The sequence below is a fragment of the Brachyistius frenatus genome, unplaced genomic scaffold, assembly GCF_029030835.1.
Source record: "Brachyistius frenatus isolate BFR_SWC_R1_liver_20210118 unplaced genomic scaffold, ASM2903083v1 Contig_13, whole genome shotgun sequence".
Classification (NCBI taxonomy): domain Eukaryota; kingdom Metazoa; phylum Chordata; class Actinopteri; family Embiotocidae; genus Brachyistius; species Brachyistius frenatus.
The window spans coordinates 1089619-1113614 of record NW_027210612.1 but is presented as its reverse complement, the minus strand read 5'-3'; the positions used below and the strand labels follow the sequence as shown (position 1 = coordinate 1113614).

At 41.7% G+C, this 23996-nt stretch overlaps 1 protein-coding gene and 1 long non-coding RNA gene across 2 annotated transcripts in view; both read right to left on the bottom strand.

Annotated features, from left to right (window-relative positions):
* Positions 1-15807, bottom strand: part of efemp1 (EGF containing fibulin extracellular matrix protein 1) — a 33974-nt gene extending 18167 nt beyond the window's left edge. The window contains exons 1-7 of the mRNA XM_069692686.1: positions 15565-15807; positions 12540-12654; positions 6485-6631; positions 1800-2098; positions 1108-1211; positions 911-956; positions 415-699 (exon numbers count right to left, since the gene is read on the bottom strand). Coding sequence (XP_069548787.1) covers positions 415-699; positions 911-956; positions 1108-1188 — 412 coding nt within the window. The 5' untranslated portion in view covers positions 1189-1211; positions 1800-2098; positions 6485-6631; positions 12540-12654; positions 15565-15807. The remainder of the gene's footprint in view (positions 1-414; positions 700-910; positions 957-1107; positions 1212-1799; positions 2099-6484; positions 6632-12539; positions 12655-15564) is intronic.
* A 4058-nt stretch (positions 15808-19865) lies between these two features.
* On the bottom strand, positions 19866-20556 carry LOC138617500 (uncharacterized). Its single transcript, XR_011310667.1, has 3 exons — positions 20313-20556; positions 20102-20212; positions 19866-19959 (listed from the first exon to the last, which is right to left on the bottom strand). It is a non-coding gene; the product is annotated as an uncharacterized lncRNA (long non-coding RNA).
* Between the last annotated feature and the right edge of the window lie 3440 nt (positions 20557-23996).

Sequence of the window (23996 nt, the reverse complement as noted above, 5' to 3'; positions counted from 1 at the left end):
TGCTTCTGGCCAAGTGCAACAAAAGCATGCTACTGATATCAAGGACATACAAAAACACCTCTACCAACAGCTCTGTCAGTATACTGCAGTACACAGCAGTCAATAGAGTGGGAGACAAATTGCAAACACATTTTTAGGGTGTAATCTGCCTCAAAAAGACCTTCAATCTGGAAGATTTAAAAAAAAAAAAAAAAAAAAAAGTATCATGAAGGGAATGTGGCAGTCATTCCTTATTTCATGGTCACACCTCTCACCCTGCTGACAGAGGCCAATTTCTCTCTTGAGGAGCTTGTCAACACCATTCCTGAGATAACCATGTGTTTACACCATGTGTTGGTGTAAAGCAGTACAAAAAAATGAATCTTACATTTCAACATAGAGGAGAGGGAAAAGTTTCTGGTCTGCTGATCTTACCTCTGCAGAGGTTCTGCTCATCTGCAGTGAAGCCGGGTGTACAGCGGATGGTCCGGCTGCCCTGAGCGACCCTCTGCCCGCCTGAAAACACCCGCGGGGGCTGAGGCTGGTTTGGTAGGACGGCAGTAGCGACAGCAGGGACAGGGTCCGGCAGCGGCACCTGCTCGCCCTCCTTACTAATATAGATGACGGCGCTTTTGGGAAGGCAGAGGTAACCACCAAAGTGGTTGATACACTGCATTCCTCCTTTGCAGGCATCATTTAATAAGGCACATTCATCAATATCTGACACAGAGGAAAAACAGTATGAGAAGAGAGAAAGAGATAAGAAAAAGAAAGACATTAGATAAGGCATTACCTGTACAGGAAATATTTTATTTGGGTAAAAGGACAACTCAACTTATAGTACTAATTACTTACATGGAAATAAATGGAAAATAAACTCATTAAGCATGGAAAGCTACAAAAATGATCAGAGCAGTTTGACATTTCTCACCTCTGCACTGCTCCCTGACTCTGTCATACTCATACCCTTCAGTGCACTGTGAAGGACAAATGATCATACACATTTTACTCTTTTAATGTAACACGTAGTAAATATAAAATGAATGCGAGTCAGTAAATACAAGTACATATCATCAAGAACATGCTGGTTTGTGTTACACACAAACTGGTAAGGAATGGCTCACTCACTGTGTAGGAGATGGGCTCTTCAGCCTCCTGAGAGAGAACATGTGTGAAAACCGCACAAAGACACACGCAGATCCCCAGCATGTCGACCAAGCGTCGGAGAAGCACTGTAACGAGATGCAGTGGGACCAAGTGAATAGAGCGTGCAAGATCATTTTTGCTTGACAAGCCTACAAGTTTTAATACCAGTTATTACATCATTGATGGCATTGCTTAACGAGTCCCAACATCTCCCGCTGCTGGCGTGATGTTTATGTTGGCACCGCTCCAGGTAAATCTGCGACTTCAACCAAGTGAAGTGTTTTTCTGCTGTTTTTCTCCAAAAGGATTAGTGCGTAATACGCGTAAAGATCGTGCGTAAACATGTCCTCGTGTGCCAGTCAGTGCCAGGAAAATGAACGCGTTAATCAGCCATGCACAGCTCATGTTGATTAAAATTATGTGTCTGCACAACACACGTCCAACTTAACAAGCTGCCTAATCACATGTTAACGATATGTGCTTTTCCTTGATACTGCTTTGTTCATCACAGCCTCGCTTTAAGACACAGACACTTGTTACTGACAAGCGAACGACAACAGAAAGAAGTGACACTGCAGATTTATCCCCACTTGTTTTTAACACTCACAGCTTTTCTTTTCATTGCCATATAAAACGCTTGAATGCATTTGCTTTGTCATCCCGTGGCGACATACCTGCAATTACCTGCGGATACCCAAACTCTCCTGCTCGTGCTGAAGAAAACGTCTCCGGTTTCTGAGTTGGTTGCAGATCCGACTCTGCACGAAGCAGGCTGGCTTGTTATCGTGCAAATGGTGCCGTGGATGTCAGATGTTTGGAGGAGTGCAGGCAGCACTTGTGATGACCATGCGGTTCGTACTGTATGACATACTGGGGGGAAGAGGGGGGGGGGGTGTACCGGGCAGGTTGAGCTCCGGGGTTTTCTCTCACCGGCTGCAGTAGATCAGCAGGTTACAGTGGCTCCCTCTATAGACTGACAAATAGTGAGGGGAAATGGTCATATCAGAAAAATGTGAATATAAGTCATTAAAAATGTTTTATAATTAACATAAAACTGATACTTTTACTGCACATTCACAGGCAAAGTAGTGTAATTAGTATGGAGAAAAAAAAAACCTAATCACAGTAAGGTTATCGGTGTATTTCTGCTTTTGGGGTCACAAGCAGTAGATCCTGAACGTATAATTTATTCACGTGATAAAAGCGCTCGAAGTGAGTCAGTATTCACCAGTAAGCAGTGCCAGCACTTGTACATTTTACTCTTTTGTGTGCCATGACTTTTTTTCTTGCGCACCAGCACTTCTGAGAAGCTGCAGCGACTCTTTTCTGCCCTTTTCATATTAGGTTATCTGGTTTGATTTATCATGGCCCTAAATAAACTACATTGCACAGAGGACATTACTTGCAGCTGACCTCTTCCGGTTGTCGCTGTCTGTTTTTAGTTTTTCTCCGTCACCGGCTTGTCAAAGTAAAGTTACTTTATCCTTACAAAAATGTTGGCCTGGTTCTAAAAGGGCATAAAAACAACATACACAGAGTCAGATGGACAGCTGCAAAAGTCAAATCCTACCAAAACAGCAGTAAATGCTGGCCGGGAGCAACACGCCAAAGTTAGCAGCTAAAAGCCTGTTGATGTAATGTTAGCATCAATAAAAACAATCCAGTTTAACCTCGAAACTTTCTGTAAGTATGTGAACATCCTATTCATCATGAACAACAGTGTCATTTTTCCTGTCTACTAATTCCTGAATTAATACTACAAAACAAATATACAGATACAGCCTAATTGTTTCCCCTTCTTATGGTTGGCTGAGGCCGGATGCGCGACTTCCTGTATGCATTTCAAATTAAAACATTTTTTTCATACAAAGTTCAGCCATATACTATACTATTAGGTTTTAAGTAAAATCAATAGTTTGTACCCTCGATTAAATTACTGTCCGCTGTGAACATCAGCAGCATCTCCTCATCACTTTTATTTACTGTCAAAATTCAGAAGGTAATACTTAAAGATTTGCTGATACAACAACCTGGGAATAAAGGGAGTTCTGGCACTTATTTTGTTTTACACTTCAAGCACAAATAGATGATTCAGTCAAAGTTTAATAAAATCTTGTTATTGGATCACACTGTTTTGTAACACTCTCAGTGGGAGTTTGGAGCAGTATTGCCCTCTTTTCGTATTTGTATGGTCCTGCACCCTTTCTGTGTTTTATTTAAGGAACAAACCTCGGTACATTTTGGGATTGTCACGTGCAGACCCTGTCGTCCTGTGAGACCTCAGTGCCTATGTTGTGTACAGTATGTGTGAGCAGCAGGTGGTAAAATCAAATCTTGTGTTGAAGACCTCTGTCAGCAACCACTACATTAGCCTCTAATACATGTCATAGTGTTTACAAGATGCCTGCGCTTCAGGAACATCTGCTGGAATTGGCATGGTTTGCTGGATTTCCCAGGGGTGAAGAGACAGCGAGTGATTGTGTGTTTGTGTGTGTATGCATGTGTGTGTGCCAGCAGCTTGCTGATATGAGTGGATTGAAATGGACTTGACACCACCTGCTTTAATGCTGACCTTCTGACCTCTCCTCAGAGGGCGTGGACAAGAGAACAGCAGATTCTGCATGGTGCAATATCTGCAAATTGTTTTTCATTGTCTTCTCCTTTGAGATGACAATCCAGTGTTTCATCTTTAATGTCAGTATTTCACTTCATCGGGTTAAGTGGAATAAAACGGTAAATATGAGAACCAAGTTCTTAACTGTAGTGATATTCATGTATTTGCGCATGAGATCACTGAATTAATCCACACACTATAAAATGTGCAAGAACATAACTTTACAAACAAATGAAAAATAAAAACTGCAATAGGGTTTACTCTTTACTAAAAGTTTATTTTTCTTGGCAAGCTATTCCACACGTGCACAAAAAGGCAGAGATAATGAGATAAAGCACTTGACTAATCAAAGACATAAATAGAAAAGTTTATCTAAGAGATGAAAGAGTGCATGAAAGAACGTTCCCTTTGGTCCTATTCCTCACTGGAACCTAATTATACAGTTGCTCTTGCAAATCGCAGAAGCGAGGCTGAGGTGGGTGTGTCCCTGTCGCTGCATTTCTAGGTGTGAGAAAGTCTCCACACGTATGTTACTCAATTCAAAGCAGACGATCCTCCTCACACTGATGTTACAAAAGCATTGGTCTAACTGATGTCAAGCACACATGCACTGAAACAGTATTGGTGAAAAAAACAAAAAGGTACCCTGTGAGAAAAATGAGCGAATGTACAACCTCAAATGACCCAGGTGTCCCATTTGGACTTCACTGAACGAGAGGGGAACATGACACACCAGATAGTACAAACATACATTTAAGTGTCAGAGTGATAGAGCGGACCTCAGTTTAACATAAGTACTGCTCTGAGTTTCACAACATCTCAGGGAACATTATTACCTAATCCCCCAGCATACAATGGTGACTAATATACATGTGCATGCACACACGCCCACGCGCACGCACGCACACACACACACACACACACACACACACACACACACACACACACACACACACACACACACACACACACACACACACACACACACACACACACACACACACACACACACATTCTGGAGTAAACATGTGGCAAGTGTGTACAGCAAGTTACTAAGAATCAGTTTATCAACCCCATTTAACAGCCCTAACAAAAAAACACAAAACTACACTTTGGTCTAACGCACCACTGAATCACATTTTTCTGGGGATAAAAAGGAGCCGGCCCTTTGTGACGCTTCTTTCAATGCTGAAGGTAATGCATCAGGTACTGTTGACAATTGAGCATCAGCCAATCAGTTCCTGATGCAGTATCATCCACATCAGAAAGTTCTTCCTTCGCTCCCACATCAGTGCAGGGACAATCGAAGCCGAGTCATTTTCAAAACAGTTTGGGGTTTCTGCAATACGTCCCGAGTGATGATTCAAAAATAACCCTAACATTACTATTCTTTTCATCCTATGATAATACAATAGCCAATACTGTATAGTACACATCATCGTAAGTCAAGATGGCAGCAGAAGCATCTGGAAAGTGAATTCATGCAAATTCAAAATGGGCATGCATTATGAAAGAGCTGCAAGAGATGAGGCTGCACTTCAAAAGACTGTCGAAAAGAATTTTTTTTTTTTTAAAGTAGGGAAGGGGGATGTGAGAGAAGGAAGAGCAGACAGAGAGGGTGTCTGTGAAATGTGCTTGTGTAATTGCAGTGACATCTTCATTGAGAGTCCTCCATCTCTTTCCTGTGTGCTCCAAAGGGCGTCGTTGACGCCGGTCGATGTGGAGAGCAGCCGAGGCGCTGTGTTTAGCATAATCCCAGAGGCCATTGTGAGAGCAGCTAGTGAACGACTCACAGTTGCCAGCTGAGATTTCACCAAAACACAGCAGAACATAAGGAGAAGGGGATGAGACAGGAAAATCAGAGGTGGAGGAGGGGCAAGAGAGGGGAAAGGACTCTGGTGAGAGACTAGAGGATTGGTAGAAGTACTGAGGAAAAAAATGCATACGTGCCAAATATTACGTTACACACAATCTAAAGAGCACTACTCTGTGTGTGGTGGTTGTAGGATCGAGGTGGTTGTGGTTATCTGTGCTGAGTGTGCAGCTCTCGCTGGATCAAAGAGGCCTAAAAGTGTGAAATATGTTTTCATCCAGGTGGACTGCACCTGTTGGCCCTCATTCAGGACTGTCAGTCAATGATCGCCCCCTTCTTCTTCTTTTCACCAATCGTTAACTGTTTTGACTTGTAACAGTTAGGAAAAAAAAAAGGTTAAGAAAAGCTGACACATGACAACATCTCTTCTATTGTGCAATGATCATTACCGTAAGTTAGAGTGTGAAACCCACTTTGATCACAGGTTCAGGTAGACAGACAGTTTCTGAGTCAACCTTTGGTAAACAATGATGTCTCCTCCTAACACACTGCAGAAAACATGAACAGTAAAATGTGTTGCTCAAACAACGGCAAAGAATTCTTCACCGTGTCTAACAGCAGTGATATGAGCAATAAAGATGAAAAGATGACACAGTTTAAGAGTTTGATTTATCAAGTTTTTTACAGCATGTTAGGCAAACTGCAGAATCTCTCCAGGTGATTGTGAGAATATAAAGCACCATCACAGTTGCCTGCAGAGATTACCCAGTCAACCCTTAGATTGCTCACTCGTGCCCTGCCTCTCTGGCTGTTCTGTGGTGGGTATGTGTTGTATCTATAAGAGTCAATTGGCAGCAGATGGCTAACACCGATCAGAATAAAGCCCGAGCTTTGACCCCCTCCCCACCATTTCCTAAAAGGCCTTGTGTTACCATGGAGACTAGGCCAAGGCACGTGCCTCCCATTGTTGAGCCGTATCCTCCAGGGTCAGCCGTACACCCAGTTAGAGGTCAGATGTCAGCCAGGCCTCTCACTCAGGTCACCACTCACCAGCCCTCATCCTCTAACCCCAACAAACACTGAAACAAATTGAGAGATGGGGGAGAGGGGAGAACGAGATGACAACATTAAACATATTTACTCCAAAAAAATTCTCCATGATCACATGGGTTCAGGGTATTCTGATAAATTCAAGCATTTGTTGTGCTTCAGGGCACTGAGTGCAGATTAGCAGTGTAGTTCAGTGGGGCAGATGTACAGTGCGGTGGAGAATTACTCTGCATATTACAGTATGTCTCCCTCTTGTGGTGAAGTGTGACGCTTTGAAAATGTTACATTTTAGAGTGACTTGGTTCAAAGTGTGGTGCAAAAGTACAGAATATGGAGATTTCTGGTGGCTGAGAGGTTAAGACCATGTAACTGCAACAACCCCAGTTCAATGCTAATCTGCTTTTCTTTTCCAATGATTCCTGCCTACATTAACACTGTACATACTGTATAATATCTTATAACAGACAGAACGCAAGAAAAAAAAATTTATGCAAAGATTTGACGCCTATGTTGTATGAAAATATGAGATACGCGTAATACTTTTTCATTGTTAAGGTGTTTTTGACACTCATTTAATGCTGGATCAAAATGAAACACATCATTTTACATATAGTATGTCCAAATATTTGTCATGCTTATGCATACATGATGCTGAAAAGCCTTTTGGCCCAACCTTATTATGTTTAAGTAACAATACCCTATCAGCTCCTGCAGTTTAACTGAGCAAACCAGGCCTATATCCACACCTTTTGGTCAGTCTTTTACCAGAGGTGCTATCTTTTCCTTTGAGCGTTTCAATGTATGTTGGGATATTCAGGTCACCGAGTTGCAAAGTGTTGCTCAGGCGTTGACAAAAGAAAAATCTTAAGTTTATTAAACGGAACAGGCTGACAGTCCACACTTTGTTAGGCAGTGAATGAACAGAGTGGTTTTGACAGGCCTAACCTCTTAAGCTTCGGGTCCCACTGAGCTCGGCACAGCTAGAGCTAAATGCCATCTGTCCCAACATCATGAGGCCCCCCAACCTGTCCCCCAACAGTTTAGCATAAAATCATGCAATACTGCTATTAACAAAGAATATAAGATAATTCTTATCATCTGACATCAAGTTCCTAAATTTAAAAAAAATATCTCATTACCAGTAAGCACTGCCTTTTCATTCAAATATTTTCAGGCTGTCCAGGTTAACAAACAATAGTGCTTGTAATCCACTTAAATTCATTTTCAGAAGAAAACATATACTATCGGTTAACAGCAAAACACCTGTATTCGAAGGTTTCAATAAAAGTTGCTATGGATATATATATATATTTTTTTTTATTTTTAATTTTATTTTATTTTTTAAGTTTACTGACTCAAGATAATTTATCCTATGTTGTATTTCCCTCTTTGCCTGCACCTGAGGACTGGATCAAGGGCGTCTCGGAGCTTTGATGGGTGGTTAAACTTGAAAATAAAGAGCAGAAGGGGCAAAGCACTGAGAGGGGAGTGAGAAAAAAACTAAAGAAATGCTAAATCTAAACTGATACTGGTGACCCCTGAATAGTGTCACTGAGCTACTATGACTACAAGGAAACAAGTCCTCACAAAATAAGTAATTATTTTAAAAGTCTTTTAAAACTTTCAAAGTTTCAATTTGTCTCCTTTTTTTCTTTTCTTTTTACATTTATAGCCATTTTTAGGTGAGGAGATACAATGCAGATTAGCCTTTTGTTGGGTCAAGATCCTGCCACCCATTACCGGTCTTACACTGACAACTGCTCAAACCACAAGTCATTGTTTGACTATGACTCATCAATGCTAATTCAAATTCCGTTTTCAACAGATTCATTTTCTGCTTTACTGACTTTCAAATACAGCACCGAACAATAAAATACTGATATCACCATATGAACGTTATTCTCCAGCCTTTCACAGTGTTGTCTGCTCCGTTAGCTGTCATCTAATGTTAAGAACAAAAAACAACCTCTGTGCCCTGCAGCCAATGTGTTTGCATTATCACTTCATTAATGTCCTGGACCTTCACCGTACAAGCAATTGTCCTCCTCTAACAAAAAGACTGACGCATTGTATCAGTTGGAGGTAAATTTATCAAAGGGGCCCGATACAATAGACAGAGCAGCTCAAATTATGAAACAGGTCTGTAAGGGGCCTCCCGGTGAGCTATATTGTACTGTTTGTTGATGGTCTAGTTTGGGCTGAATGTGGGGACATTCGGATAGCAAGTGACAGCGAAATGCTGCCATACATGTTCAATATGAGTCACTAAATGTGAGTGCATATGCAGCATGGTGTGCAAGAGCTGTGTGACATGATGTGGGATTGCACTTGCGTATACGAAGCCATGCTGAGTGACACAGGCATCCCATAGACCTCTTAGAGTTGCACATTGCCTAAAAACAATTGGGATCTCCATGAACTGATGTGACATGTGTATTTGCCCCAGCCGTTCCGTTAGGAACCCTTCTGGAGAGGTGAAAGAACAAAAAAAACTGCACCAAGAAATGGAGGGAAAGAGGGACATTGTGGGACGAGGAGGGGGGCACAACAAGGTCTGGCAGAATAAAAGGCATCATACTGCAACAGCTTCACAGAATCGGAGGGTGGTTTCATCTAGTGCGCAGCCATTTAAGCCATGACAATACTCTGAACATAAAAGAGGTCGAATGTGCGTCTCATTAAACAAAAATATATAATTTATCATTGTTTCATTGATCAGTCTCAGGATAAATTTCCCTCAGTGGTTGCTGTCAAATAATTATATCCATTTTTACCCATTTCAAAGTAGTAAAAATTGGTCGATCGATTTGTCCATCAACAGAAAATTTGGCAACTATACTAATATTTTTTTTCTTGCCATTTTTAGGTTCTCAGGTTCCAGCTATTCCAATTGGAGGATTTGCAGCTTTTCTCCGTTTTATCACTTTAAAATAAATATCTTTGGGTTTTGGACCGTTGTACTATGAAAACAAGATATTTGAAGGCATCACCACTTTTAATAAACCACAAGATTAATTGAGAGAATGATCAGCACATTAATCAATTATTAAAATAGTTAGCTGCAGCGCTTCTAATTTTACATACACTCGACAGTCTGCTGGTAGGCAAACACATTTCGACGAGTGACTTAATTTCAGATAAAACACTTCTGCATAGTACAGTGGAGACATGTTTTAATTTGCCAGTCGTTCGGGATGAGACTGGCTGCCATTTAGCCTCTGCTCTGCAGTCTCATGAAATGGACCGGTGGCACATCACACTACTGATTGTCCTGACCATATTTACATCCCATCTCAGTTATTGGATGCATAATTCCTCCACACATCTCTTCAATCTCATATCAGCCCCCGCCCTACGCACACACACACACACACACACACACACACACACACACACACACACACACACACACACACACACACACACACACACACACACACACACACATGGCTGACTACAATTATGATTTCATATGCCCCAGTGTATCAGCCACCCGAGCAATTTTCTGCCATTTAAATGTGAATTTATGTCTCATGTAAATGAGCGCGGAGTCGATTTAGGCCCAGTGGAGGACTAACCTTTTCACAGGGAGCATTCGGTTATAGACCTCTGGTCATTTTAAGGTCTCCGTTCATAACCTTGATTTAACAGAAGGTAGCGGCACTAAATGACACCTTACCATCTCACCAACTTGTCTCCTCACCCAAATAACGTGTCAAAAAACATTAAGCCGGGACCATCGAATGTTTAGTTAACACCCCCCCTCCCCCCCTCCAAAAAAAAAAGTATCACCCCTCGGTTCTGACTGGTCCCAGTGAGCTTTCCATGAATTAAATACAATCAATTCCTGTTGTATGATTATTCTCCACTCATAAAGTACAGTGATTATGTGATGTTAAATCGGAGCTATGTTTATGATCAACTTCCTTGTAAACTGCACCACCTTACTCGCTGTGTATGTCAATTAAAATGTTGAGTCATGTTTCAGATTGGATCATAAAGGAGAGATTTCTCTAATGAAAACCTTCTGCTTCTGTATGAGCTGAAGTTGGAAATACGCCCTCAGACTGTGGGGATGTATTCTTTACAACCTGCAGACCGCAATACAAACAGAAAGAACATCATTCAATCATGTGCTTATCAAAGTATTTTTTTTTATTTAATTTAACTACTCAGTTATGGGTTTTTGGTTAAGTCGCTACTTAAGTTTTTAGTTTCAGGGTTTCATGAATGAAGCTGAAGGATTATGTTGTATTTCTTTAAATGCCTTTTTTCAAGCCTGAGAATAAAACCCCTGACAAAACATTCTAATTAAGTTAATGTTTCACAGTCAGTTATTGGCTGTTTTATTGGCCACATCACAAGCAGGCAGTTATATGTGACCTTTATAAAGAGCATTTCTTGACAACAGGGGCACAGCATTATTTCAGGAAAACCCCATCAGACGGCAGGGTTCTTTCTACATCCATCTGGAGAAAACACACAAAAACTGGGTGTCTGAACGGACACTTCTCCCTGTGCATAATACAGTTAAACATTTAACTGCAGCTTCTCTTGAGTCTATACATCTTAAGTGGCTGAAATAAAATCAAAAGATTGTTTTCACAATGAAAAGAGAAAAATATATTGAACCTGTCTGAATAGTTTTCTGAAGGTGGAGAAGTCTTTTTTTTAATCGTATTTAAGAAATACTTGTTTACGGTATGCTTTTTTTCCACATGAGTAAATCAGCTACTTTTGAAGTTCAACGGATAAATGTGACGTGAACCTTTCAGCTGGTCAAACTATGTCTCAAAGACAAGACCTTGACCACATGATTGATCACTTGCTCTTATCACAACAATAACCAGTCCACCTGCTGCTTATCACACGCACTCTCCAGAACCTGCACCCATATTGCAAAGTTCAAAGAGCCCACAGCCAACGGTATTCCCTCTCTTATCCAAAACCCAAGGTCTTTAGGCTCATCTGTTAAAGACAGCTGCCTCTTGCCCATACCACAGAGCGATAAATAATTGAATGGCATATTTGCTTAGTTAAATAAAATGTATTGTTAAAGTATGTAACTTACGAAAGAATCTTGAAAGGTCTTGAAAAACGTATACCTGTGATAAAGGGCAAAGAAGAATGTGCATATCGATAATATTGTTCAAAGATAAGAACAAAAATAACGAGTCGTTGTTATGGGAGTCAGGCGCCTATAGAGCTCTTTAGCAACTGCCAGCGGGTTCATGCAGGGAAACAAGATGTCAAGCAGGAGTATTGTTATGAGGCTAATAAAGGCCTGCAGTAGTTACAGCGATGGTAAGACCTCAGTAACATGCGCTGTAATTCAGACGGCTTACAGCATCTGCAAAAGAGTGACGTTACAGTGCAAACACATGAAGCGGCCTCCTCGTTCTTTTATTTTGTATTTGCATTTAATATAGTTATTTTAAGGCAATATGGAAACCGCGAACATGACAGACTTCACTTTGTGCACGGAGTACGGCGTGTACTAAATCATAACCCGTTAGAAACAGTGTATGCGACTGTAAGAGCTGCATAAAACGTAACAAATTATGCCATACATTTGCACCCCTTGCCGTAGTTTAAAAAGACGTGGCACCGCACAAATGTGTTGCAGGAGTTATGATGCAGGGTTAAGACAAAGTCCAGAAAAATGCAGTGTTGCAGGTAAAGTGCTGTGTAATTCCAGCCCAGAGAGAGGACTTGAGGGACCAGCAAAAGAGCAATGCAGCTCACCGTGCATTTGTGATTGATGGCCTCTGTCTGTGCAAAAGCTGACTGAGCAACATGTACATCTCTCTTATTCACACACTTAATGGCATGCACACATCCTATAGTGTGCTCACACAACCCATATATGTGATGTGCATGTGGGGTAGAGCGATACATCGGGCCAGCTCTAGTGGCTCATATTGCAAAGGGACGTACCGTGTGACCAAGACGTCTTGGTTCGGAGTCTGACCTGGGATCTGTGTTGCGTGTCCTCTTTCATCCCCAGCCTTCTCACCCATCTTCTTTTTTTTTTTTCTCACATCGAGACACACTGTTGAAAGAAAAGGAAAAAAAAAAAAACACATGGAAAAATATCTTTAATCTTCAAATTATTCTATACTTTGTTCGTCTACGGATCAACGGTACTGCATTACTGTACGAGCGTAATTTCCACCAATTCTTGATCCTGTCACGTCTCTGTTGTCGGGTGCCAAGGCATGTCTGGTCTGGCTTTTGGCCAGGCTGGGCTGGTCGCCACCACGGCCCCAGCAGCCTAGGAGGCAGGCCTAGCTCAATGCTGACACATCGCTAACATCAGCCAGGGAGAGGAGACCTCTGAGAGATGCTGAAACATCAGCACAGCACCATTTCACATATACATGGAGGGATACACTTGCTCATCTGCCGCAGAGAGAATTTACAAAATTGTCACCCTACCATTGAGGGACATTATTTCAACAGCATCCTCAGTCATCGCTGAGCACTTACATGTGAGGCTGTGACAATGCACACTGGGAGGGGAAAATGGGGATGTGCACTAAAAGACCACACCCCTTCAAATAAACCGATGATCATTCAAGATCGTTCCAACAGGAAAAACGCAACAAAATATTGAAATAGGCCTTTCTTTCAGCGGTCAGTGTAGCTCAGTATTAAAGGTGTAACACAGAACAACCACGAACACATAAGATAATCAACATTTTGGATAACTTGGTACATTCGTGGTTGAAAATATTGAATATTGAGAAAACAATCTATTGTATCGTTGAGATTTCCATGAAGATAAAAAAAATTACACAAAACTTTGAGAGCATTATTTTGTAAGCTAAAGCCGTAATAAAAACATCACTACACTACATGACCTATTCACCATCCAAATTTAGTTTTTGTTCACGTTTATATGATTATAATGGTGGCTCTTTGTGCTCAGCAAGCCATGCAAATGAGATTGGCAGCAACGAGCATGTCATCAATATGCACAGATATAACCAGGAGTGCCACTGATTGATGATACAAACCTTCTCCCTATAGCCTTGTTTGTGACCTCTGACTCTTCACCCCCGAGGGGTTAAACTTATTACCCTTTGACTCGTGTGACCTCTGCCTTGAAAGGAGCTAGATTGAAGGATGACCACAGCTTTGGTCCTATTGGCCATTCTCTGACCAAACGGTGGCCAGAGGGCTGACCATCCAAACCCTAGAGGGATGTGACCCTGGCCCTGCCACACGCTCTGTGGATAATACTATTAACAGGTCAATACGAGCCCTAAAAAAGGGGGGAGAGCGCATCCTTAACCTAAAGGATGAGCAAGAGAAAGGGATGAGGGGGAGATATGGAAACGACAGATTTGCAAGACGAATTTGGAGGTTATTTGTCAAGTCTGTTTGAACAAATGGCCCCCAATTTGATATGCAAACAGCGATGAAATGACCTCACCTGGATCAATTTTGAAAAGCACTGACTATACGAGTCGGGCTGTCCTGCAATATTGTTAAAAATGCTCATTTACAGAGTGTACTATCATCATTCCGTCCAAAACAAACAAACACGACCTAAAAAAGTGAGACGAATGTGTTATTCATTCAAATTCTCAAACTACTGGTTGGACAAAACCTCAGCAAAGTATTACGAGCATTTTTATCTTAGTCATCCTATTAAAATCTTGCTAAAACTCAATATTTCAAATGGCATGGAAGATGTTAAAATTAATAGAATTAGAACAAATATGAATCCAATATTCCGCTAAATGTAGAAATAAAATGTGCAGTGATAATCCTTATTTATTAAAGTATATAAGAGATGAGAGTGAAATCTGACTGTACCTCCATGTCTTGCATGAACAGAAGAGGGGTGTAATGGGTGTCTGCCAGTTCACCACGCTACATGCAAGACATGTGCTCCTTCCCTCGCTCTGTCACACACACACACACACACACACACACACACACACACACACACACACACACACACACACACACACACACACACACACACACACACACACACACACACACACACACACACTGAACGTTGTCGGATTATTAGCCAGTTTTACTGCAATCACACTTATTTCTCTCCAACAAGGCATATAATTGGGTTTGGCCTTTGACCAATTAAGTCTTGATATGAAACTCAAATCTACTTTTTGATGAAACTACAAAACATGTGCAGCACTGCACAACTTAACTTAGTTTTTTTAATTATTATTATTATATTACAGTGCAAAGAATACAGTTTAATGTGAAATCCACTATTCAACTAAAGCAACTCCCAAAATTCACTCTACTCATGTCCAACTCCTTCAGTCTCCATCATCCTTATAGCAACCAAGACACAATTCTCGCTGCCATTTATTTCTCCTAGACTTGATTTGACTCAAAGCTTCAACCCAAACATCATGAATACGCATATACGGGGTGTACACAGGGCATACATAATGCGCTTTGTCTCCCTCCACCCAGAAGAGTTGAGTGCCAGTAAAAATAATAAAACCCAAGCCTAAATAATGCAACAAGCAGCCAAAGCCATGACCCTTATACATTTATTTTTTTTTTTTTTTTTGAAAAATGCATTACAGGATAATAAAATCAAATCAAGATGAAACACATTTTGCTAACAGGATCCACTCTGCTAAAGTTGTCCGACCTGCGGCTACAGTAGAGCTTGTAAACAACCCTACAAGCACACATTCAGTCTCACACAAACGCACATGCAATCTCACACAAACACACACACACACACACACACACACACACACACACACACACACACACACACACACACACACACACACACACACACACACACACACACACACATTAGCAGCAGAGGCTCGCGGATTACTCTGAAACATGGAGAGGAAATGTGCAACCGAAGAAGAGCAAAAAGAAAACCAAAGAAAACTGAATAAGAATTGCCTAAAAGAGGCAGAAAGGAGAAAGAAACCAAATCATATTGTACCTTCTAAAGCATCCATGTCATGAGAGAAGGGTGGGACACCTGCAGAACCTTGCATGGTCTATCCAGAGCTCTTCAGCGACTGCTCCCTCACAGAGCAGAGTGTGTGTATGAGCCACAGAGAGAGTGTGTGTGTGTGTCGGTGGCTGAGGGAGGGGATCCTACCATCCTACCCCTCCTCCTTAGGACTGTGCCTCCTTAACAGGATGGAGGGGTAGGTGGGGCCACTGCAATAAAGCAAACACACACACACACACACACACACACACATTTTTCTATGGTTGTTATGTCCTCGCTTCTCTCGCTCTTTCCCGCCTCCACACTTCCATCTTTCTGTCCCTTTCCAAGACTTGCTCTCTCCCTCCTTCCCTCGCCGACTTGCTCTCGTTCCTCTTGCCTCGTGCTTCCCTCTGAATCTGTCTGCCAGGCTCTTACACTCTCCCTCTACCTTTCATCTCCCACCCCTCTGTACTCCTTGCTCCCATCCCCTCCTCTATCACTGTATCGTAATATTAACATGCTCTCACTAATCTGGAGGGGAAAGAGACATATGCTGTTTCTGGCTGGTGGTCCACAACCTGCTAAACTCCTAGTGTGTGTGTGTGTGTGTGTGTGTGTGTGTGTGTGTGTGTGTGTGTGTGTGTGTGTGTGTGTGTGTGTGTGTGTGTGTGTGTGTGTGTGTGTGTGTGTGTGTGTGTGTGTGTGTGTGTGTGTGTGTGTTGTGTGCGTGTGTGTGTCTGTCCGGTCGGTCTTTAGTCTCATAATACTACAGCGCTAAGATTAAGCGGGACAGTCAGAGAGCATGGTGTGTTGGAGAGATGAAAAGAGAGGAGAGGGACAGCGGGAAGAGGAGAGAACTGGTGCCACGCTCAACAGCAGCAAAGCACACTTTTTTAACCTTTTATAGTTCTTACTGCTCTGGGTCGCTGTGCCGCCACACCTCCTTCCCTTTCATTCATCCGGCCACCAAACACAAATCCCATCTGATTCAGGGAGTAGCCATCTCTACATGAATCATTCCCTTATTCTATTGGCCACACATTACATTGAAAGTATTGATTCCCCCCCCCCCCCTGCGCCCCCCCCACCTCTCCTGCCGCAGCACTGATTGCAAGGAAACCCTGCACACTGGTCACAAACAGGAAGTGGAAAAACAAACCGCGGGTGTGTTTCGATTGACCACAATGGCGGACTCCGAGCTTTGGTAATAACACTGAAGAGAGGAGATCTGTGGTTTCTACACAAAGCACACGGAGTGGAAGCATGAACACAACATGGGAAATACAAACATACCATGGAAAATACCCCCCCAAAAAAGCTGGTCAAATGCAAAGAGCTATTCAGTACAATGCAACTAGCAGTTCAAAATGATTTGCAGACACAAAACAACTGAAGAAGCATCATTATGAACATCTGTGGTTTCAATATTTCCAAATCTGATATCACTCCATAAAATGAATATCTTCAGTTTACTTGTATCTGCATAAAACCATTTAATTTAAGGGCTTTAAAGGGGTAAACACCAACTTATAAAAGTGAGGCAAAATAACAACAAAAGAAACTCTTTGTTTTAAATGAACCACTGTCCTTAGATTAAAATTGACCATTAGAAGAGCAAACGCTGCCGTTTCCATGACAGCACAGCTGAGGATACTTTGAACTCTGACCTTATACTCCTGCCTGTGCTCTGAAGCGATGACCAAACCAAGGGTCAATCAAAAATAAGGTCAGCTGGGGTTAAATGGTAATGAGTCCTCTCTGGTTACACAACCGCACCGTATCAGCCTCCTTCAAATAGCATCTGAGCATTATTCATCCTAATCGGAGCAATGCACCTTCCAGGAGTACAGGCTGATGCTGCACCACGAGATAGGTGAAAGTCCATGTGATGATGGAAGATAAGAGACCAAAATATATATACAGTGAACCCTCGTTTTTCGCGGGGGTTACGTTCCAAATAGAAACCGTGATAGGCGAAATCCGTGAAGTAGTAACCTTTATTTTACAATTGAAATAGATAGAACTGGACATTAAATATATCTACGTTACATATAGTCGTAATGTGATTTCAATGCACGATGCAAATCCATGAAGCAGCGAGACCGTGAAAGGTGAACCGCGTTATAGCGAGGGTTCACTGTATATAAAAAAAAAAAAGAACTAAGAAAAGATTATAAAGCTACAACAGAGCTTGTAATATGTGGATTTCAAATACATATTTAAAACGTAGCACTTTTGTATGATTAATGACTACAGGTATTTCTTTAGAAATAAGTTTGATATAATAGACCTATATTAGTACACACTGATGCACTACAACTTGGGATTGAAAAAGAGGTCAGTGAGCATGACTCTTGTGTTTTCAAGAGGAATAAGAGCAGTGAAACCTAATAACGGCTGGAGTTATACATCTTGACTTACAGTATGCAACGAATAGCCCGGAATATGTACGGTAAGCAAGAAGCACAGTATAATATTCACTTGCAACATTTTTCCTGAATGGTGCTTTTGCAGGTGGATGCTGGATGCTGGTGATGAGTCAGCACAAAATAAAGAATGGCTTAATGACTGATCACAATAATAAAATCGTCCCATCCATCAAAAGTGACGCAGAACAAGTTCCAAAACTACTGGGCTTGTCCGTACAGAATGTAGTTAAGAGCACATCTTAAGAGACAGAGGGGTTGATCTTTAAGAAGGGATGACACCGTCTTGGGGTAGAGAAACTGGGTTGGAAGAGAAGGGGGGAAAGACAGATGAAGGGGTGGAGGGACTGATCAGAGGGGTGCCAGACACAAAGAGGCCAGGCCATGGCCGGTGGCACGCGATGGGCAGATTAACCAGCGTTTCCTCCCCTAACTGAAGCATTAGGACACCTGACTGAGTCCCGCCAATGGCAGCCAGCCAAGGATTTGTGGGGGGGTGGGGGGGAGGGAGGGAGAGAAGGAGGGGGGGGGGGACAAGCTGGGGCTCGCCTTTCAGCACTCGGGCTCTTCAACAACACAAAGAGGGGTGGGGTGGTGCTCGTGTGTGGGGGGGGGGATAGGGGGTGATGGGCTGGTGGCTTGGAGTGGGGAAGGGAGGGGGGAGGGGAGGGGAGCTACAAGCCTTTACCCCTCACCATCTGCTGCCCAGGCTAAGTGAGGACAGGGGTAGGGCCGGAGTGCGGGGTGGAGTATGCGAGCGCGTGCACAGAAAACACACGTGTATCTGCGCGCACGCACCTGTTAGTGTGTCAGTGGGTGGGTGGGTGGAACGGCAGATGGACAGGGCATACTCCTGGCACCGGAGCTTCGATGTTAGTCATCCCACATTAAGGAGTATCCCCCTTCCCCCACATTCCTAACCCCTGCTACCTAATACACAGTGTCAGCCAATTCTTTATGTTTTGCTCAGTTTGATTAAGACATCCACAATTAGAGACATTACGGGCTGGGTGAGAGGGTGTGTGAACGGCTTATCCACATGCGGCTGTTTACTGTAATCAAAGCCAAAACAGACGCAGCCACCGATGCCCCCCCCCCCACACACACACACACACGCCACTTAGCAGTTTCTCATATCCTAAACACTGAAGGCACATTTTTTTTTATCAGTTTGTTCATTTTTTCCTCTTGTGAATGACATCAAAATCTAGCTGAAAATACAGATGGGAAAAACCCCTGTGACGGTATCATATATATATATATATATATACACACACATATATCACTGCTGCCCCAAACTAACTATACCCACTTCCACATTCGACAATATCCCCCCCTCCCCTGTGCTGTTTGCCTTTATTTACACACTCATATCATCGAGCTGTTTATTTCCCCTTGGTAAAAAAAAAAAAAAAAAAAAAAAAAAGGGGGTCAGAGCAGCAGACAGTTCAGTCTTGCTGCGCAGTAATCTGAAAATGCCTGTAATCCTCCATGCAGAGCCCTTCTGGAGACCGTGGTTGTAGTGTTGAGAGGTGTAGCCTCGTCTCAGTTTAGCGGCCATGTGTCTGACCAGGCTTGACACGCAACCAGAGCCCTACAGCTGCCAGGACACACACTGAGAGATGAGGCACAGTAAAGCTGCCCAGGTCACTCACTGGAATAATTATGCCTTTTTTTTTTTTTTTTGCCCTACACAATGCAGAGTGAGTGCAGGTCAATGAACTTATTCAGCTCAGTGTTGGAACAAGTGGCAGAGGAGGGAGCCAATGAAATCACTGGTTTATGATCATGCTATTATAAATTCAGAGTGTGCACAGTATGCTAATAAGCACTCTTTCTGGAGTTTGAGATGAACACACCGTCCATTGATAACGGTTTACTTGGCAACAACATCAGAAAATTAGTTTCGTTGACATTTATTTTGAGTACGTTTACGTGAACTTTCCCAGGGGATGAAGTGGCACTGGCACTCCTGAAGAAAAAAGAAAAAAGAAAAAAAAAAAGGCAAATTAGCACATCCCTTTTAAACATTTCCATACTGACACAAATGCACAGCTGTACTTGTTGTATGCGGCTCTTGGATGCCTCTTTTTCCTTCGGGGTGTGTTACGCACCACCTGCAATCTTGAACTTGCCGTGGGTTCAGCGTGGAGAGCACATGGCTCACCGTCAGCCTCGGTGCGTCCCAGCTGCACCTCCAGGATGCAGTTTATTCCCGCGACTATCTACAGAGAGACAGCAGACACTTCTTCGGCACGTGTTCATTATATATATATATAAAAAAAAAATCTATATATGATCGGTACCTCCCGGGTTGAGTTTTACCTGCGTTTTGGCCGATGATATGCCCACAATTTTGTAGACGGACCGCTCTTCTGCATCGGCTTTGTTCGCCCGCAATAAACCGTGCTGCCGTCAAAACCTCGGTGCTGTCCACCGAGACGCTGTGTGGCCGGCCGAGTATGACCTGTCTGGTGGCTGATGAGAAACGACCGGTGGCCGAAGCGCAAACAAACAAACAAAACCAGACAAACATCCCGAACTCAACAAGCCGTTTCGGAGCAGCTACAAGGGGGGTGGAGGAGGGGGTTGGGGGGAAGTCTCGGTTGTCGGTTCGGAGTTGGTTTTAGTTCGCGGTTCGGAGCCGTGTGTAAAAACGTGTTACCTGAGCACACACCTGTGTGCTGTTTGCTGATTAAAATATGAAGCGTCAGCTGAAAAGCAACGCTCCGACCAGAAACTTCTGTGTTGCGCGGCAACCGCGTTGCTAAGCTGCCGTGAAGCTGGTGCTGCTGATGGAAAACAGGTTCGGGCGTGTTAATCGACTGAAAAGAAAAAAAAAAAAAATCAAATAAAAGTGTGGTGATGATATATATTTGATCAATGAGATAAATACAGCAACTTTACGGCCCACGCTGACTGTCAAACTGTAATATTGTAATATTATGAGAAATGATAATTAATCAAGACTATTTATAATCATTTGAATACGTTTTTATATATATATATTCCCCAAACAGGTGAGCACACATTTATTATCTAAATACAGCTATTAAATATAAACAAACTAAATTTACAGGTGCCTACTCTTTTTTTTTACACACCTAAACCATCATTAGTGTTGCCAGAGTCACAACATTACAATGAGTCATTTAATAGTTTTACTCTGCTGTGTGGTAACCATGGTAAAAGTTACATCTTGAAGTCAAAGGAATATTATAAACCACTACACGACAAGGCTACTGAAAAGTGGGGTGCATGATATAATACATTTCCCAGTGCCATGAAATATTCCTTGACATAGGAATATCAAAAAGCAAAGGCTGCACAGTCACCCTCAAAGCACTTTGAGTCTGTAGGAGAAGGGCAAAAGTGCAGCTCGTTCCCCTAAGATCCACTGCAACCTTATATGGGATAAAAGCTTATGCTAAATGCAATATCTGACGCAAGTAAACTACAGCACAACATGCCCTGGTGGTAGCCGAGGGAATGCTTCTCTGCAGCAGACGATGTGGGTTTATAAAGAGAGAGGGGTCAAATAAATGCAGCTAATTAGCAATTTGGGGGAAAATATTTAATGTCTAACGTGACAGAAACTCCAAACATAATACCTTAGGAGAGAAGTTATACAAAAGTGCGTGGGAAATCCACAAATCCATTCATATGCACAAAAGCCTGCAACTACTGCCAACAGGGCCTCTTCCTCATAGTAGTTTATATGTAGGTAGTTGAAATCAAATATTACTCCTTGTTCAGTGTAAAAAAATAAAATAAACATCCACTGCGTAACAAATATGTCAAACACATTTTATCTTTCGTTCAGATGAATCAACAGAAAATATTAACAATTGTTTATAGGCTGTCTAATGGCAGTCGCTAAATTGAATAACATCTGAGAGTTTATATATAACTCTATACATAGTATAATAACACAATATGTTTATATTATGGATAACAAAATATCATATATGTGATCAAGAAAATTGGACTGTTTTCATCCACTCCTGCTTTGTGTTAAAAGTGCAGATTTTGTGTCTTTGTAAATATTATCATATGATACATCGTGGTCGTGTGTTTGTTGCAGACAAATGTCGAGGAAAGTCTTTGGCTCGTATTTGCAGAGTCACACTGATGAGAGAATTTTGCAGCCAGGGAGCGGTGATGGGGCAAAGCAGTAGGAGCTCGGTGCTGCTGGGTGGGTAATGGGTCCTAGAAGACACGAAGGAAAATCAGGATAAGTGGGAAGAAAGCCAGTGCAGTGTTCTTGGATTTTCATTTAAAAAAAATAAAAAAACATAAAAGATATTTCTTTGTTGTGCTTGAAAGCATTGGTAATCCAAAACCTCGTGATTGTGTGTAGTGTGGGTGGGAGACAGCATACTGAAGGTGGGTGCAAGTTTTTTTTTTCACAGTAGGAGAGGATCTCTTCAAGGCCAGTATGGACAGCAGGAATGATTTTAATGGTGCTGTAACTGATCATTATTTTGATTATAGATTAATCTGCTGATTATTTTCTCTATTAATTGCCTCGTCTATCAAAAACTCGAACATTTTAAAACAGAATCTCGTGATAAATTCACACTGCATAAGACAGGTTTCAATATCATATATGACAAAGACAAGCAGCAATTTCGAATTTCCTTTCTTTTGATTTTATTAATTATTTTGTCATTAATGGCTTAAATGTTTCAGGTCTTTGTTTGATGTGAAGCCCTTTCGGCAACTCTTGTTGTTTTTAAATGCACCACATAAATAAAATTAACTTGACTACTGTATGTACAGCAAGTAGAATTCTGAGGTACTTATACTTGACTTGAGTATTTTCATATGATGCATATGTATATACATATCTGGTGGACCTGCTAAATTTGTAAAATCAGCTATCTGGAAAAAATATGTATTTCCTAACTGTACATTTACCCCAAACATGAGGAATCAATCCATTTAAAACTTTATGACGCGACTTAAAAAAAGGCTACTGAATCCCCTGCAGATCACTCATTTAAGTAAAAGTAGCAATACTACACTATAGAAATACTCAATTACAAGTAAAAGGCTAGCATTATAACTTTGAATTAAGTAAAAGAACACGTAGGCTATTATAGGTCAAATGTTGATAAGTTATTAAAATGATAAGTATGCATGAGGCAGAATTAGAACTGTATTGGATCATTATTATTGATGAATGGACAAGAAAGCAGTATTTTGATGTTGTGGGTAGTTTAGGTGGAGCTCATTTACTGCTTTTTGAACTCTTACATTGTTAGTTTAATCTAGAGCAAAGCATCAAAAACTTGTCATACTTTTTGTTTGCAAAATCAAAAAAAGTAAGAGTGAAAATCCCCACAGCGTTTGCCTCTTAGTCTGAAAGGAGAAGTAACTTAAAGTAATGTAAAAACGCAGGTATTAAGGAATAAACGTGTACTGTACTTAAAACACGTGACTACATGTTTATATAGTGAAACAGGGAATTGCAGTATTCGTGTACCAAATTAGTTAAAACCACAAACGTACAAATGTTTATTAAACGAACTTTTAGGGGTTTGGTAGTGTGAACATTTCGAGGTACAAAGGACTGCATTTGAACCGTAGATATTACAGCGACATGCACTCATGTGTTCGTTCTCCGCATATCTTATTTATAGCAAAACTCAGGACGTACCAGAGATAAGCAGCCATGATTTGACACCATTCTTCTTTGCCCTCCTCGTACTACTCGTCAAACGTTTCATTAGCGCCCCCCCAGTGACCGGAGGGTGAACTGCTTTCACTGACTCTAAAACCAAGTTGCTTTTGTGGATGATTCCGAAGTCTTCCCCTAAAACAGTATTTCTTCATGATATACTTACCAACACGTATACTCGTCTAGAGATTGATCAATTGAAATACTGGCACTCTGAAGAATTATCAGCATCTATTACCACCAATAACGTGTTCCAAATGTGTATAAAGACAGAATCATTTGATTCAGAAAAACAAATCATATTGAAACGTATTCAAACATTTTTT